At 41.6% G+C, this 18,129-nt stretch overlaps 1 protein-coding gene across 2 annotated transcripts in view; it reads left to right on the forward strand.

Moving 5' to 3' along the window:
- Window positions 1–18,129, forward strand: part of Aebp2 (AE binding protein 2) — a 74,449-nt gene that overhangs the window by 47,851 nt on the left and 8,469 nt on the right. For both annotated transcript variants that reach the window (XM_012513592.2, XM_004626109.2), the window contains exons 4-6: window positions 571–757; window positions 6,688–6,812; window positions 16,682–16,749. In XM_012513592.2, coding sequence (XP_012369046.1) covers window positions 571–757; window positions 6,688–6,812; window positions 16,682–16,749 — 380 coding nt within the window. The remainder of the gene's footprint in view (window positions 1–570; window positions 758–6,687; window positions 6,813–16,681; window positions 16,750–18,129) is intronic.

The raw sequence follows: 18,129 nt of genomic DNA on the forward strand, positions 1-18,129 counted from the left end.
GTGGTGCTGGGGGATTGAACTGCGGTCCCTGATGCTTTTGCTAAGCTTGTTCTAAGTAGGTGCTTTAGACCACTGAGCCATCTCTCCAGCCCCAATACTGATTTCTTTCCTATCTTTTAAGTCAGTGTAGAATGGTAGGGGGATTGCTAAAGGTTTTGGAGTAGCAATATGTGTTTCTTCGGGTAAAAATATTTTTAAAATCTAGGAAGCCAAATGATAGGATAACAAAACAGTGTACTGCTGTGACTACAAAAGTGCTTACTTTAAAACTGGATCTTTCTGATAAGAAAGTTCCACAATTTTTATCCTTGTATATGTGGGGAAAGTAGCAAATTGGTGAGAAATAAAACTTTGAGTTTTGCTTTCCAAGGTGTACCACTGGCAAATGTGTGCTACTTTGGACAACTATTTATGAAGTGAGCTGCTTTTCTGAAAGAATCCCCTCAACATTTACCTTCTAGAGTTGGTTATATTCCACTACTGATTTTACCTTTGAAAGTACTAAGTACCCACCTAAATCTTGCCTGGGCCTTACACCTGATGTCCTTCCTCTCTCTCATTGTCATGTAGTGTGTTGTTGGTGGCTGCAATGCCAGCTTCGCGTCTCAGGGAGGGCTGGCTCGCCACGTACCCACACACTTCAGTCAGCAGAACTCCTCGAAGGTTTCGAGCCAGCCAAAGGCCAAAGAAGAATCTCCTTCTAAAGCTGGAATAAACAAAAGGAGAAAGTTAAAGAACAAAAGACGACGTTCATTACGTAAGTGTTGCATTTGGAAAATGTGACTGTATTAGAAGGCTTCTGTCTCTTTGGCTTTCATGCAAATCCACCTTTTTTTGTTCTTGACTTACCTGTTGGCGTTCAGAGTAATCCACTGGATACCTGTCACTGTGAGCATTCATTGGTAGACGTATACTAGTTAAGGGTGTATGTATGATTTTAAACTGTAGGTTTGGGGGCCTATCAAAGTTCTAAGCTAAGAAAATTTAAAACAGCAATTTTGGTGTTTGTAGGAATATTTTAGAAAATCTGAGTGTATTAAAGGTAAATTTCAAACACAAGTAAAAGTAACATGCACACGTGATGAAAGGATGTTATTTCTGCTCACCAGCTCATGAAGTTTGTTCTTGACATTTAGAACATAGAATAAGTACGCAGTACAGCTTGCAAATATTGGGAGCAGGAATTAGCGTCTTAACCTCAGAGCCTAGCATCATGCATGGTTCTTGTGTCATTTACTAATACTGTATACCCTCAGAAAAGACTTGTGAATGAGTGAATGAACAAATGAAGCTACTGGGCAAGAGTCTTCGGTAAAGGTCAACGTAAAAGAAATAGATGACACCCGCCTTACTCTTCTCCTTGCTGAGACACAATATCAAAATTAAAAGAGGAAAGATTTATTTATTTATATTAGTTTTTACTGGTATATTTTAGATATTTTTAACTGTCACATTCTTCATAGAGAATTTAATACCTGTAGATGGTATAACTTGTTTTTTTTCCCCATTCCCCTACTCTCTTCAACCTCAACCTCTCCTCACCCCCCATTTACAAAACTTTGTTCTCACTTTGTTTTTACTTTTCCCTTCCAGAGGAGGAAAGATTTGTTGCAGTTTAGTTTGTAAAGGCTTCAGTCTATAGTCGGCTGGCTCCAGGGCAGGGAAGTATGGCAACAAGAATGAGTTCATGGCAGGCAGAAGGCAGCAAAGGAATGAAGTAGCAAATAAGCCAGGCAGCAAGCCACAGGTGACATACAGTGACCTTCTTTCTGTCCCTGTCATATCCAGGTGACCCATTCTTAAGACAGATGACACTTACATCCAGAGTGGGGTAGCCCTCATCCTAGTATTGCACCGTGAATCAATCCCAGCATCACACCTATTTTTGTTTGTGTTCGCTTTGAGATGGGGTCGTGGGTGTGCATGTAGTGCAGGTGTTCATGAAGCTCGCTGTGTAGCCCAAACTGGCTTTGAACTCATGGTGACCCTCCTTCCTCGGCCTTCTGCATGCTGGAGTTTTAAGTGTGCACCACCATGCCCAGCTCCAGCATCATATGTGATCCAGGAACCTCAAAAGCCCTACTCATTACTGCATGAGACTTTAGGGTCACAATCCAGATACAAGCCATCATAGTATTTTGACCTCTTTGGATGATTAGAATATAGATGAGAATCCAGATGCTAACCCAAGCCCAAAGCTGGTCTCATTTATATTTTAGATACTACAGAGATACTGTGGACAAATAAACACTGCAAGTGAAAAATAAACTTTGCTGAAATGTCATATTTCTTATTGTGGACCTAAAATCATGTATACTTTTCAGCCTAGTTGAATCAAGTTTAGAATCTATTTTCCTTCTGACCTTGTTTATAGTAACTAACATACTGGTAATTTTATTTGAGTGTCAACTTGAGTAGCTTGCAGTTGCGCATAGCAAAGTTGCTGAATAATGTGTTCTAGTACTGAACTCTAGGAAGAGTTCTCAGTCGTCTACCCTCGTTAATAGCTCTGGTCTCCGTGTGTGTACAGTAATTTAGCTTTACTTGTCTGTTCATATTTACTTGGCAATGCGGACATGATTCGAGAACATAGGTTCAGTTAAACACCCAGTACTTGCTTAAGCATGTTCTGCTTTCTGCTGCAGTGTTTCCCCCTGTATTTACTATAGCAGTGAGTCAGGCAGGGTATCGGTAACAAGGAAGAGAGAGATGTGGGTGAAAACTCCTTTAGATTAATTATGCCCTTGAGGAGTGGAATACTTCCTACACTTGAAGCAGTTCCAAGCCTTTTCCTTTGGGGAGCTGTTGAATTTGTCCTGAAGCTGCATCACCACATGATTTCATACCACCTGTTGCAGGATACTCAGATCTCGCTTGCTAGTTTGCTGATATATTCCTATAATCCCATCTGCTTAGGCAGTTAAGGCATAAGGACAGCAAGTGTGAGCCAGCTTGGGCAACTTACTGTGAGCTTGTTTCAAAGATGAAAGGGAAAGGCTGGCCAAATAGCTCAGCTGATGAAAGCACCTGTGCAGGCAGATGCAGGGTCCAGGGTTCAATCCCAGGGCCTGGCATGATGGCATGCCTATAATCCCAGTACTTGGTAGGCTGTAAACAGGAGATTCGCTAGGAGTCTGATCAATGTAGTGAGACCCTGTAGACTCTGTACTAAAAAAATAAAATGGAAAGGGCTGAGGTACAGCTCAGTACTGCCTATGTTCAGTCCCCAGTGCTGGGGGAAAACATTTTGCTAGTACTTCCTGTAAATCAAGGTCATTTTTATTTAGTTAGGGGAAAAAATAACATTATAAATAGAGCTACCACATAAGTAATTTTGGCATTTCATAGCATTTGTAAAATTTATTTATTTTTATGTAGTCTTGCTGTATTGCCCAGGCTAGCCTTGAATTCATCATTCTCCTACCTCCTCCTGAGTAGGGACTGGTGAGATAGCTCAGTAGACTAAGCTCCTGCTTAGACAAGTGCAGTAGACCAGTGTTTCTCCAGTACCACATGCCACACTGGCCCTACCTCTGGGCGTGTTGAGCCTGCCACTGAGATGGGCATGAGAGTGCACGCCTGTAATCTCAGCACTAGAGAGGCTGAAAATAGGAGGATCACTAGGAGTCCAGGCTGCTTAGTGAGAACCTGTACCAAATATATATAAAAAAAAACACACGAAGTTTTCTACCTCCCCCTGAGTAACTAGGGTTACAGGTGTGTGGGAAGAATAGTAGAGAATGCTTGCTCCTTATATTCCCAAGAATTTAACCATGAGCTGAAAATACTTAATGTATGTCTTAAGAATATTCTTTTACATAACCACACCATCATTTTTATATATAACTATAGGAAAGGTCTCTCTTTTGTGATTTCTAGAGGTTTTTGGCTATATGTTTTATGTTAAAAAATGCTTTGTCACAGTTTTAACATATGTAGTATGTACATTGTACACAGGTGATATAAACACATTATAAACTCCAGAAAATAGTTGAAAGGGATGAAATGAAAAACAAATGCGGGGCCGCAGAGATGGCTCAGTGGAATAAGCGCTTCCCTGCCAAGCACAAGGGCCAGAGTTCAATCCCTGGTTTCACCAGGGAAAAAAAAAGGCAAATGCTCACCCCCTTGCACCCCACATTTTTTTTTCATGAGCAGAATATATTTATTGAGAGAAAGAAAGCTCCTGTCACCCCACATTTTAGAGGCAGGGTCTTGCTGTGTAGCTCAGGCTGGCCTTGAGCTCACTATATAGTCCTGGTTGGGCTCAGTGATTTGATTTCCCTACCTCAGCCTCCCGAGTACTAGGATTACAGATGTGTGCAGCCTCACCTAGCTTTTCATTTTACTCTTATGGATCACAGTATGTACCTGCTGTGGAGCTTACTATGCTTGTGTGTACACACTGGGGCACCAGCCATGTTGCATATATACTTAATCATTGAGATGAACAGAGACGGCGCACAAGCCCTTCTTAGAGTGGAGATTAATGGCCTGATTAAGTCTGAACACATAAATTCTGAGGTTTAATGACTTTCTTTGTGTACTAGTGAGCAAACTCCAGGACCTCTGCTGGGGTCCAGTTTGAGGTCATTGCCCCTCAGCCTCTCAGACAGCAAGCGGGTGTGCACAGCTTGCAAGCAGGCTGTTTTCCTTACTGTGAAGTTGAGTGGCTTCAGTCTTTCAATCTTTTTTTTTTTTTTTAATTTTAGGGAAGGGTCTACAGGGTAGGGTGTTCAGGGTCTCACTACTAGATTGGACTTGTAGTGATCTGCCTATTTACAGCCTCCCAAGACCTGTGATTACAGGTGCGGGCCACCGCACCCAGTCTCAATGCCGCACCCAGTCTCATTGCTGGCTCAGCATGCCCCAGGGGTGGGGGCCGGCACATCAGGCCTGGGGATTGAACCCTTGGCCCCTGCGCCTGCTTGCAAGTGCTTTAATTCACTGAACTATTTGGCTGGTCCTACATTTTTCTTTTAAATTTCCCATTATAATTGCATTTTTAATCTTATGTATTGTGCTGGTTCCTTATTGGGTAGTGTTTTGCTTATTTGTCTTATGGAAAAACCCAGTGACAGAGCTGGTTTGGTGTTTTCTTTTGAATGTGTTAGCAAGTGCAGTTGTCCCCCACAGAAGCTTGGTATATCAGGTAGGTGTCCTGACAACTCTGCAGACAGCCTTGGTAATGTGTATAAACCAGTGTACATGTACTTAGGAATGGACTGTCTGGAAATTAAGCCCCCCTCCCCACCTCCTTTTGTTCTTGTTAGCAAAATCGAATTAGCCCCACAAATGTAAAATAGCCAGCTGTGGTTTTTATAAAATTAGGTTAGAATCAGGTAAGAGTGGCAGAAATCATAACAAGAGTGTAGTGGGATGTTGCCTGTGTGATACACAGTTACCTACTGAATATGAAAGTTTATTTTAAACATCTTTCATCTATGTGTTTGTTAGGCTAGCCTCGAGCTCACTTTGTAGCCCATCCTGGTCTGTAGCCCAGCCTGGCCTCAAACTTGCAACGATCCTCCTCCTCTCGAGTGCTGGGTTTATAGGCACCCACCACCACCACACTGGGCTCCAGACCTTTGTTGATGTAAACTACTTTGTGCTTCACAAGGCATTTTCATGAGCAGTTTCAGTTAAATCTATAAAGTTATGTTCATTTTACAAATAAGAAATGGGCTAACATAGGTTAAACTGGTGTACCTACCCATCTAGCTGCTAACTGGTAGAACTGAACTTTGGTGGCCTGTTTGTCATTCAAAAGAGTATTGATGAGAGTCAGGTCTGATGATGTAGGCCTGTAATCAACTTGGGAAACAGAGGCAGGATATACAGCCTGGTTGGGCAATTTAGTGACTAAGTGAGACCCTGCCAAAAAAATCAGGACAGGCTGGGGAGGTAATGCTATGAAAAAGCCTTGCTTTCACTCCCCAGATCCCAGTGACAGAAGGAAATATTGATGGATTTAATGGGATGGGTTTAATCTTGGTGAAACATACATAGTTAAATGGTGTGTGTGGATGGGTGCAGTGGCTTGTGACTGTAGTGCCTGCTATGTGACAGGCCTAAGCTCAAGAGGTGTCTTGAACCCAGGAGTTTGTGAACAGCCTAGGCAACATAGAACCTATCTCTAGGGGAAGAATACTTACAGTTTTCTTAAATTGTTGGAGTAATTGTTTTTAATCAAGAAAAACTTGCCGAACCTCTCTAATATTATGAGGTTGTCACATTTGAAAACTGTTTGATTCCACATTAAAATAGCATGTTCATAAGATCTGTTGGTTATTTTTGACCTTGGAGAGTTTGACCCTAGTGTTGTGGTGATGTTCATCACATTGAAAATGCAAAATTGGTGCTGAAGAAAGATGGAGCAAGTGATGAAATTCTATGAGAAAGAGTAACTGCAACATGGGGTCATGAGGCTGATCTCACACAGTGATGGGGAGACTTAGCCAGCTTGTATTCACACTGTGAATTATGCTTTGGTGCATCTTTACCTTCCCAACCAGAGTCCTTGTTTTGAAAACAAAATTGTCTTGTGTTTAAGTGAGATAGGTGCTTGTTCATTATTTATTTACGATTATAGTTACAGTCTCTCTTGTAAGACTTCTGTTTGTAGGAAACAGGACTATTTGGCTGCTTTTCTAAATGTTTTTTTTACCTTTTTTGTTGACTTTTTAGCACGACCACATGACTTCTTCGATGCACAAACACTGGATGCGATAAGACATCGAGCCATATGCTTTAACCTCTCAGCGCATATAGAAAGTTTAGGGAAGGGACACAGTGTTGTTTTTCATAGTACTGTAAGTATTCATTTGTTCTTTGGAATTACATATATAGATTTGTCAAAATGTGTCTTTTTGACTTTTGCTGTCGTATTTCTAAATTATTCATAATCTAAGAAAATGTATTTTTAAAAAATTGCAAAACCTTTTGAGTATCTCAAAAATTACCCGGGTTGATGATTATAAAGCAGGTAGTTCCTGTAATTCTGTGTTTCAGTTTTTAGGACAAGTCTTGCTATTCACATCAGGTTGGCTTTGAATTCATGGTGATCCCCCTAAACCTTAGCCACTGGGCTCCCTATAATTAATTCTTTTTGTGATTAAATTGAGCATTTTAGCTCCTAGCTATTGAGGAGTATAGAGTGGGAGATCATACGTGCTACTACTGTTCTGTTTCCTTAAGTAAATTAGATGTTTTTTAATTTCTGGTTTTATTATTTGTATAATTAAAATTATAGGATTCCTTTAGATCATTCATACCCTGTATGTTACATGTACCTTACATGTCTAGCTCATGTAAATGAATGTTGGCTACCACATTAAAGCTCCATGAAGGAGTGGATTCTAAATCAGTTTTATTCAATGGATATATCCCAGTTGCCTAGATTTGTGTTTTCAGCACATGGTATATAGTGCATTTGCTGAGGGAATTAGCTTTTCAACAATAGCAAGACAAAAAATACCAAATTTGAAAAGTATTAAGTACAGTTTATGTTTTTTTTTTTGTTTGTTTGTTTGTTTGTTTGTTTTTAATGTGTGTGTGTGTGTGTGGCCAGCTCAGCCCACCAGGGGGCGGGGCTGACTGGCATGTGGTGTGTGGGGGGGGATTGAAACGCAGTCCCTGTGCTTTGCTAAGCTCATTCTAAGTAGGTGCTTTAGACCATCAGCCATCTCACCAGCCCCTAGTTTATGTTTTAGTTAGCTGGCCATAATTGTTTTTTTTTTCATGTGCCTTGCTAGCCACTATACTATCTAGGTATTTTTGTTGTTGTTGTTTTGTTTTTGGATTTAGTACAGGGTCTCACTACCTAGATCTGACTCGTAGTGATCCTCCTGTTTTCAGCCTCCCAAATGCTGGGATTATAGCCAAGCTCCACCATGCTCAGTCTCAATCGCTGTCTCAGCGTACCCTGGGAGTAGGGCCAGCACAGCAAGCCAGGTATTGAGCCCTGGCTGCTGCGCTCTGCCTAAGCAGGCACTTGAGTCTGTTGAGGTATCTGGCCGGCTCTCCAGTTTGTTTTTTAGCCAGGCTCTCACTATGTAGTTCAGATTTACCTGGTACTTAGTATGTAGCCCAGGCTGGCCTCCTGCCTCAGCTTCCCAAATCCTGAAATCGCAGGTGTGCATCACCACGCCCAGCTATCCAATCATGTTTAAATTGGTAGAGGTAAATTAGTAAAGATTTAAAAAAAGAGAGATAAATTGTAAACCAGGCTTTTGGCAGTTTGAGTTCCTGAAAAAAATAATTAGTTTTGATTATTGAAATATGAAGCATCTTAAATTTATAATCTCAATCAAAATCATAAAAATTTAAACACAGTCATTGATGGTATTGGTATCTTATTAAGTTTAAACCTCTATTTTTCAGGCTCATAATATTGTGCTATATTTTTACTCTTCATCTGTATGTACTGTTTTCCAGTCATTTGGCCTTTCTGTTGCTTTTGCCTACTCATTTTAATACATGTGCTCATGATGCTGGCTTCTTGTCTGTGTCACAAAGTCCCTGACATAAAACAGCTCAGAGGAGAAGAGATGGTTGGGGGTTTTGATCTTGGTCTGCAGCCTCGCTACAGTGGTCTGAAGGAAGCAGAGCAGCATGGTCGAAGGCATGGCAGGGCAAGGCTGCCCACTTCCTGGCAGCCAGGAAACTGGGTGCAAGAGCAGACAGGAAGGGAACAGGAACTAGCTAACATCCCACAGGCCACATGGCTTGGAACCCACTCTTCCACTCCCCCCTACTTCCTGTCTCCACCCCCTCCCAAGAATGCCATCGGTGAGCCAGTCTACTGACGAAGTAAGAGCTTTGTCACTCGGTATCCTCCAGAGCTCTGCTCTGAACACATAGCCTTTCTGGGACGTTTTAGGTCTGTACCATAATATTCACCATCATTGTTCTCCCTGCTGCTTTCAAGTTTTATCTGTCGTGCTTGCTTTAGCTCCATGTGTGCCCCCTGCCTTCTGCTCTTTTATTTGTTTTTTTCTTCTTCCTCCTCCTCCTCTTTGTGTGTGAGGGTGGTACTGGGGGTGGAACTCAGATGTTGTGCTTGCCAGGCAGGTGCTGTTTGTGCCGCTGAGCTATGTCCCCGGCCCCTTCTGTCCTTTTAAAAAAAAGTTGTGATCCCAGCACTTGAGCCCCTGAGTGAGGGAGGAGGACTGCAAGGCTACTATGGGCTGTGTACATAGTGAATTGAAGGTTAGACTGGACCGTATAAGTGTGACTGTTTCAAAAAACAGAGAAGTTAAAAAAGATAAAAAGAGCAGAGGAAATGTTCCAGTAGCATCTTTTTGTGGATTATCTGTAGGAATGAAAATATTACTTAGTGACTAAAGAAAAAAAACTTTTAGTATTTTTTAAAAAATATTTATTTATTTATTGCGTGTGTGGGTGGGTGGGTGTGGGTGTGTGTGTGTGTGTGGCCATCTCAGCACACCAGGGGGGGCGGGGCTGGCTGGCATGTGGTGCTGGGGGATTGAACCGCGGTCCCTGTGTTTTTGTTTAGCTTAGCTTGTACTAAGTAGGTGCTTTAGACCACTGAGCCATCTCACCAGCCCCAACTTTTAGTATTTTTATGTGATAACAGTTTCAATCTAGATTAGAGTGGGCTCTAAGAAATGTAATTTACTGAGATCTCTTAAGGTTGAGGGAGCTGAGAAGTAACCAACAGTGGACTGCATGTATGAAATAAATGTAAATAGAGCAAGCTTGACCTAAGGGCAGGTGTCAAGTGTGTCATATAGAATTCGGCGTGCTTTTGGTTCCATACCATCAGTGTCGTTCCCTCAGATTTTTCAGATCTTGAAACTAGAGACTAGAAATACTGTATGCTTTTCCTGGTATTGTATAGGACCCTTGTATCTTACCATTTCATAGGCTGTGGGCTTCTGTTCCAGCCCCGTGCATGGACTGCAGGATAATAACCCTGTGGTGTTCAGAATAAAATGTGTAGTGTTAATATGAAGGTAGAAAACTGAGCAGTACTGAGCATTATGCGTAAAGTTTTAAAGTAGAGGTACAATTATGGATGTTGGAAATGGGGGAAGGGTTGTGATAGTACTAAGAATTGAACATATGGAAAGAAAGGCAGCAAAATGGGAGATTGGCTACAGGAAAGGCAAGGTTGTTGGGGCTGGTGAGATGGCTCAGTGGTCTAAAGCACCTACTTAGAACAAGCTTAGCAAAGCATAGGTACCGCGGTTCAATCCCCCAGCACCACATGCCAGCCAGCCCCGCCCCCTGGTGGACTGAGCTGGCCACACACACACACACACACACACACACACACACACACAAATAAATAAAATTAAAAAAAAAAAAAGAATGGCAAGGTTGTTTTGGTTTGGAAAACAGGAGGCGTTGTGAGTTTGAATTTGAAGTTGGTACACTATACTTGATGTTCTAAAGAACATAGAAAATACAGTTTGGTGAGTAGAGTGAGAGAGTTGGAGGGGAAATAGGCTGTTTGGAGACAAGAATGAATGGTTTTGACGTTTTTGTTAATGTTAAGATCAGGAGCTCACGCAACAGTGATAGTTGGAAGTTCCTATTTTAAGTTTGTAAGCATAGATTTATGATGTTGTGGATCTAATACTCTTTGCTGGTTTGTTGTGGTGGTGGAGGTTGCAGAAATTGGAATGCAAGACTTTGTGCATTGCTAGGCAAGCGCTCTGCCACAGAGCTGCATCCCCATCCCTCAGAAATCTTCCTTTAAAAAAAAAAAAAATCAATAAAGTGTGGCCATGATGGTTAACAACCTAAGTTTGCAGACCAAATTAGGGAAAAAGGAGGGCTGCAAGGAAAGCCAACTTTTTGGCCCTAGCCTTCCAAGGTCAATTAAGACTCAGGATATATGTGAACTTGTACTGTTAACATCGTGTAACTCAGTATTGTCCCAAATTTTCTGATCAAGGAGATTATGGGGCCAAAGAGGAAAGTGATCGATGATGTAGAGTGTGCTTAGGGAGAGTCACATGGAGAGAAAACATTCTCTCAGGCTTTCACAGAGAGCACATTGGCCAAGCAATGGCCGTGACTCATTCACATGGCTGACACTGACAAAGGATCTACAATCTGAGGTACAGGATCTCAGGATAAATCCTGAGGGGATTTCACTGACCTTCTCAGACCCAAAAGCTACAACTCTTGTTGCATAGGTCTTGCTTTACCTTGGTCTTAGCCATCTAGCAGAAAAGTATAAAAACGGAGTATAAGAAGTAAAGCCATGCTATTATGTTGAGCTGTGGGGGACTCAGGTCAACAATTTCTGACATTGCCAGTGAAGCGGAAAACCCAATACTATTATGGGCTACTGGACTCTTTTAGAATATTTTGCTGAGTTTACACACCTATAATATTCAAATAACGGAACTTAACAAAAAAAGGGTATACAGATGAATGTCCATTTTGTATCTGGGTATTCAAAGTGGTTAGGATAGATATATAGTTACATTCTCTTAATGAATAGAGGGATTTGCTCTAATGGTGTTTGTAAATAGGATATCAAGTCCGCGTCTTGTACAGCAATTAACCACTAGGAAGAATGTATGCAATGTGTGAATTATTGAAGCTTTCCTACCAGTTTGATTTGAAACTGTCTCATTGCTGTTTGTTTCTCAATAAAATTATGAAAAATAAAAAAAATAAAAAAGAATAAAAGGGGGAGATAAAAGTCTGGCCATGAAGCCCAGAATGTGACAGTGGGGCTTAATTTTTTTCATTCACTTAAGTACTGAAGAGTTGGTGTGAGTCAGATACTGTATTTGGAACACTATCAAGGAACAAAATAGATGAGTAGAATAGCCCTTGCCCTTACTACCTACCCTCCTCCTCAAAACAATGATGGCTGCACTCTAAGAGAGATGATAAATAGTTGTGTGAAAGATGTGTAAAGCTGTAAACCCTTAAAAAGAAGTGCAGGCACGAGCCATTGAGTTATTAAGGGGATCAATGTTTTAGCCAAAGGGGGAAATGAAACAAAATGCCTGGAGGTAGAAATATGCCAGGTGCATTTGAACCTGAGCCTTGAGAAGGTGTGTAGCTGGAGAAAATGAGGGTAGGAGGCACGGTAAGAAAGGTCTTGGGGCCAGGGAGATGGCTTAGTGGAGTAAGCGCTTCCCTGGCAAGCACAGGGGCCTGAGTTCAATCCCTGGTTCTGCCAAAATAAATAAATAAAGTAAGTAAGTAAATTTTTTTTAAAAAGTTTAAAAAAAAAAAAAGGTCTTACTAGGTAGAGTCCAGGCTTCTTTTCTGCTTGGGGAGGGAAGCCACCGAGGCAGCATAGGTAAGGTGTCATGTAGTGCAGGTTTTAAAGGCTAATTATTGAGGACTAGTTCATAAGGAATGGCACCCACTTGACGGTTGCACTTACCTGTGGCACGCACTTCAGTACTTGGGATACAGAAAATTCCCATCGCTCCCAGGTTTCCTGGTGTAGCTTTTCAGTTTTTCACTGCCTCTGCATTATGGTTTGTGTCTAGGTGTCCCCCCAAAACCTCATGCAATCATGGGTCAGCTTCTGGAGTTGTGATTGAGTCTTAATTCAGTGCTGGGAGTATGGGCATGAGTACAGTGGGGCAGATACTCTGCATTATAGTGTAAGGAGGGGAGAGAGGCTAGTTAGCTGCCTGAGCTGCTGCCACTCCCTTCACTCTGTGCTCTTTGCCACCACCATGAATGGCTGCTGTCTGCTCTGTGCCTTCTGCCTTAGAGCCAGCGAATATGGACTGAAACTTCTACTTACTGTGAGCTAAATAAACCTTTCCTTCCTTCATTTTGGGTGTTGGGTGTTTTGTCCCAGCAGTTAGAGAAGAGTACCCTTTCCTGCTCAGGAAAGGGTAGTGTTTTTCCTCTCTCATAGTTGTTAGCACATTCACTTGGCTTCTGACCTCCTTTGTAGGAGGTCACGGGTGGGGAAAGGGAGAGTCATCTTTTCAGTCTTGGGTGAGAATGAGAGGGCTAGGGCCAGAGAGTCGGTTCTTACAGGACTTACAGATGCCAGGTTTGAGAATGAGAGCAAGGGAGGACTCTGAGGCCTTTTCTTTTGAACAGTACATCTGACTGTAGTGATGGAGTTGCCGTGATGAAGGAGTCACGGTCTCATCTGGATATTGTCAGGTCTGTAGCGCTTTATTCTTACAGCTGAGTCATGCAGACAGGTGGATATGCCAGTTTAGAGCTCAGGGAAGTATGGGCCAAGATACAAATACGTGGGAGTTTTAGCATGTCAGAGGTATTTCAAAAAGACACCAGCTTGAATACTTGAATATGCTTCCATCAGAGTAGTCCTTCCAATGAACTCCTTAGGTTCATCATGGAAGGAAGAGAGACCTTCCTGATGCCCCTTAAAAATTAATCAAGAAAAGGCACTAATAACAATGGTGATAATATTAGAAGTTGTTTCAGTTACTTTTTACTGGTTGCTGGGACTTAGTATCCAACACCCAAAATTAAGGAAAGGTTTATTTAGCTCACAGTTTGTGGAGGTTTTAGTCTATATTTGGCTGGCTCCCAGGCTCCCAGGCAAAGTGGCACATGGCAGAGCAGCAGTTTATGGATTCTGGTCAGCCTCACTCCATTCCTTGTTATAAACAAACTGCCCTGGGGTTGGAGGTATAGGACTCACACAATGTCGGTGCCCTCCTCTTGCTCAGGATGAAGATGTTTACAAAGTAAGAATCCTGGGTGTTTGCTGAGTCACTTAATTAAACTTCTAAATTTCTAAAGTTTACACAATGTATCAACCAGCATAGGAATCTAAGAAGAAAGTTAGAAAATTGCTGGAGGTTAAAATAGTCTATGAAGAGTAGTTTTCTAGCTGTTGAAAGGTAGTAGGACTTACTGCCCTCTTGGGTTGAGCAGCGGGGGATATGAACCCTTTGGTAATTAGGAAAAAGCAGAGGTACCTTGATCCAGGGAGCCACTCTGTAGTGTCAGCTGGGAAATGAGTTTTCATATGGGCGGAAAAATGAAGGGCACATGCATAATGAGCTGAAGTCAGAGCAAGTTCTCTGCAGATTCAAGCTGGGAAGGTTCTTTTTTTAATGTGTTTAGTACAGGGTCTCACTAGTAATTCTGTTTTCAGCCTCCCAAGCACTGGGATTATAGGCGTGTGTCACCACACCCAGGGTCAATCAGTGCACCCTGGGGGTGGGGACAGGGCCAGCACAGCATTCAGGGGGTGGAGCTCCAGTCCTTGCATCTGCCTATGCAGGCTCTTTAATCCAGTGAGCTGTCTGGCTGGCTAATTTTTTTAACCAGTGTTAATTCTTATAAGAAATTACCACACTGATAATGAAAATGCCTGCCCCCCCCCAGATAGCCTACTTTACCTAGTACTAATTTGTCTTATTTTTAAAATTGAATCTGCATCTTGTACAACAAATAACCACTAGGAAGAGAGTATGCAATATGTTAATTATTGGAACTGTCCTCTACCAATTTGATTTGAAACTGTCTCATTGCTATTTGTTTCTCAATAAAATTATGGAAAAATAAAATTGAAATATTTTTATCGAGCATTCTCCAGAAGAGGTCAGCAGAAGTCTTGCAACTAATAGTTGACTTACTGTGGTTGGTTGGCTTGCATTGTTTTTCTGTCTTCTGATTGCAGTGATATTTTGTTTTAGCACCTTCAGATCTGTTCTTGGGATTTTCTTTTTTTTTTAAATCTTTTTATTTTGCTTTTTATTTATATTTTATTTTATTTTTAAATTTTATTTATTTGTGTGTGTGTGTGTGTGTGGCCAGCTCAGCCCACCAGGGGGCGGGGCTGGCTGGCATGTGGTGCTGGGGGATTGAACCGCGGTCCCTGTGCTTTGCTAAGCTTGTTCTAAGTAGGTGCTTCAGACCACTGAGCCATCTCACCAGCCCGGGATTTTCTTGATTTTACTGTTGTGTCTATAATTAGTTTATTTACCTACAGTATTTAAATTAATAATAGAGAAAATGTTTTTTTGTTTCTCTTTTTTTACTCAATACTAAATACTTTTTAGGATGAGCTAATTTTGGGAAGATATTTACAACTTAACACTTGTTCAAGAATACTGGGATTGATGTTGCTAAAATATATGTACTATGGAAAATTTTAAGAGCATCACAGGGGCCGGGGAGATGGCTCAGTGGAATAAGTGCTTCCCTGGCAAGCTCAAGGACCTGAGTTCAGTCCCCGGTTCCACCAAAAAAAAAAAAAAAAGAGCATCACAATCTGGTTATTTATGACTTGCCTTTTTTTAGGAGTGGGTATGTGTGGGCATCGAACCCAGGGCCACATGTGTATTAGAGATACTCTATACTTAACCACATGTGCAGCAGTGTATTGTTTTTATCATAATTTTTTAATGATAAATTGGTTTTTTGAGACAGGGTCTCACTATGTTCAAAGCCACTAGGCTGGCTTTGAACTCACTGTGTAGCCCAGGTTGGCCTCCAGCTTGCTGTGGTCATTCATCCTGCCTCAGCCTCCCAAGTTCTGGGATTATAGGTGTACTCCACTATGCCTGACTTTTATTATACTTTAATTCTTTTTATTCTGTTTTAGTCACCTCTTAAATTAGGTAAATTCCTTAGGATGAACACATTCCTTTGGGGTGGAACCACCTGTGTGACTGTGTCATTGGGCAGTTTGTCCTATTTGATGGCACAGTCATGCGTGCATCACTGGTGGTTCTGAATCAGCAGTGAGACAAATGAATCATGAACGTGTTAATTCCAAAGACAAAGATGTTCGCCTTTTCTTTCATTTGATGTAAAACCATCAAGTACCACAGCAAAACTACAAACAAATGACAAATGATTTAGTTGACATTAGAGAGATGTTTACTTTCCTAGGACTTTTTTCTTTACTCTTTGTTCTCTGAAAATAACTCCATAAGGGTGGGGTACTGCCTGTCCTGCAAGAATCCCTAGGTTTCAGTCCTTAGCACTCAAAAACAAAAGCAAAAATCGTGCATTCCATGAGAATGAAAGACTCTTGAAGCCCTGAGAGTAGAATATACTCCAGTATAGAGTAAGCATTCAGCGTTTGGGGAACACATGCTAGGGTCCTTAAAACTTACTGGGGTTAGAAGGCAAAGAGATGGTGATACTTGGGCGAGCTCATTTTTTATTAAAAACTCAATGTAGGTGGTGTCATGTGGAAGTCTAGATGGGAAGATTCCTATGTACAGGGAGCTTTAGTCTTAAGGGAAAGATAAGAGGTTTTCCTACTACTACAAAGCAGGAAAAGGTATAATATAATGTTGTAGTGATAATATGTTCAGCTTATTGATACTGAGGAAAGCTGTCATAGTTATTTTTCACTTGTTGCTGAGACAAAATACTCAACACCCAAAATTAAGGAGGTAAGATTTATTAAGCTCACAGTTTGTAGAAATTTTAGTCTATAACGGGCTGGCTCCAGGGCAGGGCGGCACATGGGAGAGGGATACACATTCATAGCAGTGGAAGAGAGCAGAGGAGAGCACAGGCAGGCCTCTTTCTGGCCTTGGTATTGTGTGCAGGCTGCTGGTCCTAGGGCTAGTGTACCACTTTCAACCATACTCTCAGCCCTGGACCATGAGTCAGTCACAAACTCTAGATTTGACAATCTCTGAAAATCCTGCACCCGTGAGGCATAGTGATAACTAAAGTGACATCTTATGAATTACTTTTCTTTCTTTATCCTTGCTAGGTAATAGCTAAGAGAAAAGAGGATTCTGGAAAGATAAAACTTTTGCTTCATTGGATGCCTGAAGATATGTAAGTATTTGAATTACTGTGCCTAATACATCTGTGTATTTTTATTAAAGTTTAACGACAAAACTAAATTTAAAAGATCTAAAGAAAGTGGACAGTGCTTTGAGGTTGTCAGGATTAAAGAGAATCTGAAAACTGTAAGAGTACGTGACTCAGGTTAATAAAAGCTGGAGACCTCATTACTGTTCTTAGTAAAAATCATTGCAAGCCCCCCCGCTGGGGTTATTGGGGATTGAATGTGTCCCTTGGGTTACACAGTTGTTCTTCCAATGAGCTGCATCTCCACCCCTAAGATTCTGAGGCAGGATCTGTTTAAGTGGCCTTGAATGGCCTGGAATTTGAAATCCTCCTGCCATAGGAATAGTTGGGATTGTAGGCAACATGCACCACCATGTCCAACTGTGACAATTCTGATGTCATTTTTAGGATATGATGCTTTTTAGGATTTTTTTTTAAGGGGGTGTCTTTTGAGACAGGATCTTGCTGTGTAGTGAAGGGTGGCCTCAAACTTGCTATATAATAGCCCAGGATGGCCTCTAGCTTGCAAGCCTCCTACCTCAGCCTCCTAAGTGCAGTATGCCACCACACACAACTTTTAGGATTTTTAACAACCTCACGTAGTAAGTAGCCTTAGCTTACCCATGACTTCAGAATTTTTTAATTTAGACTAGTATGTGTTTTCTAGGATACAGGGAATAGTGATTTTTTTTTTTTTTTTTTAAATTTTAGGGGACAGTCTACAGGGTATTCAGGGTCTCAGTACTAGATCGGACTTGGAGTGATCCTCCTGTTTACAGCCTCCCAAGTGCTGGGATTATCAGCACTCACCACCACGCTCAGGCTCAGTTGCCCTCTTAGCACGCCACGGGGGTAGGGCTGGCACAGCAGGCCCAGGTTTTGAACCCCTGGCCCCGTTACCTGCTTGCAGGTGCTGTAATCTGCTGAGCTATTTGGCCAGCCCTTCGGGAATGGTGTTTTAAAGAAAAGCTGTTGCCTGGGTTTCCAGCAGCCATGACATTTTTGTGTTTTAGGATCCTTCAAGAATATTTTTACCGGGGCTGGCGAGATGGCTCAGTGGTCTAAAGCACCAACTTAGAACAAGCTAAGCAAAGCACAGGGACCGCGGTTCAATCCCCCAGCACCACATGCCAGCCAGCCCGCCCCTGGTGGGCTGAGCTGGCCACACACACACACACACAAATAAAAAAATAAATAAATTTTTTAAAAAAAGAATATTTTTACCTAAATCCTCCTCAATTCAGATTTTTCATACTTAATTTCCCTTTTACCATTTTAAGATTTTGTTACAAAAAGTAATGAAAATGTATCAGTAGATTTTTACACAGAGCTGATAAGCACCAAAAATAAAATGAATATAAATGC

The sequence above is a fragment of the Octodon degus genome, unplaced genomic scaffold (genome assembly GCF_000260255.1).
Source record: "Octodon degus isolate 3935 unplaced genomic scaffold, OctDeg1.0 scaffold00012, whole genome shotgun sequence".
In the NCBI taxonomy this organism is placed as follows: domain Eukaryota; kingdom Metazoa; phylum Chordata; class Mammalia; order Rodentia; family Octodontidae; genus Octodon; species Octodon degus.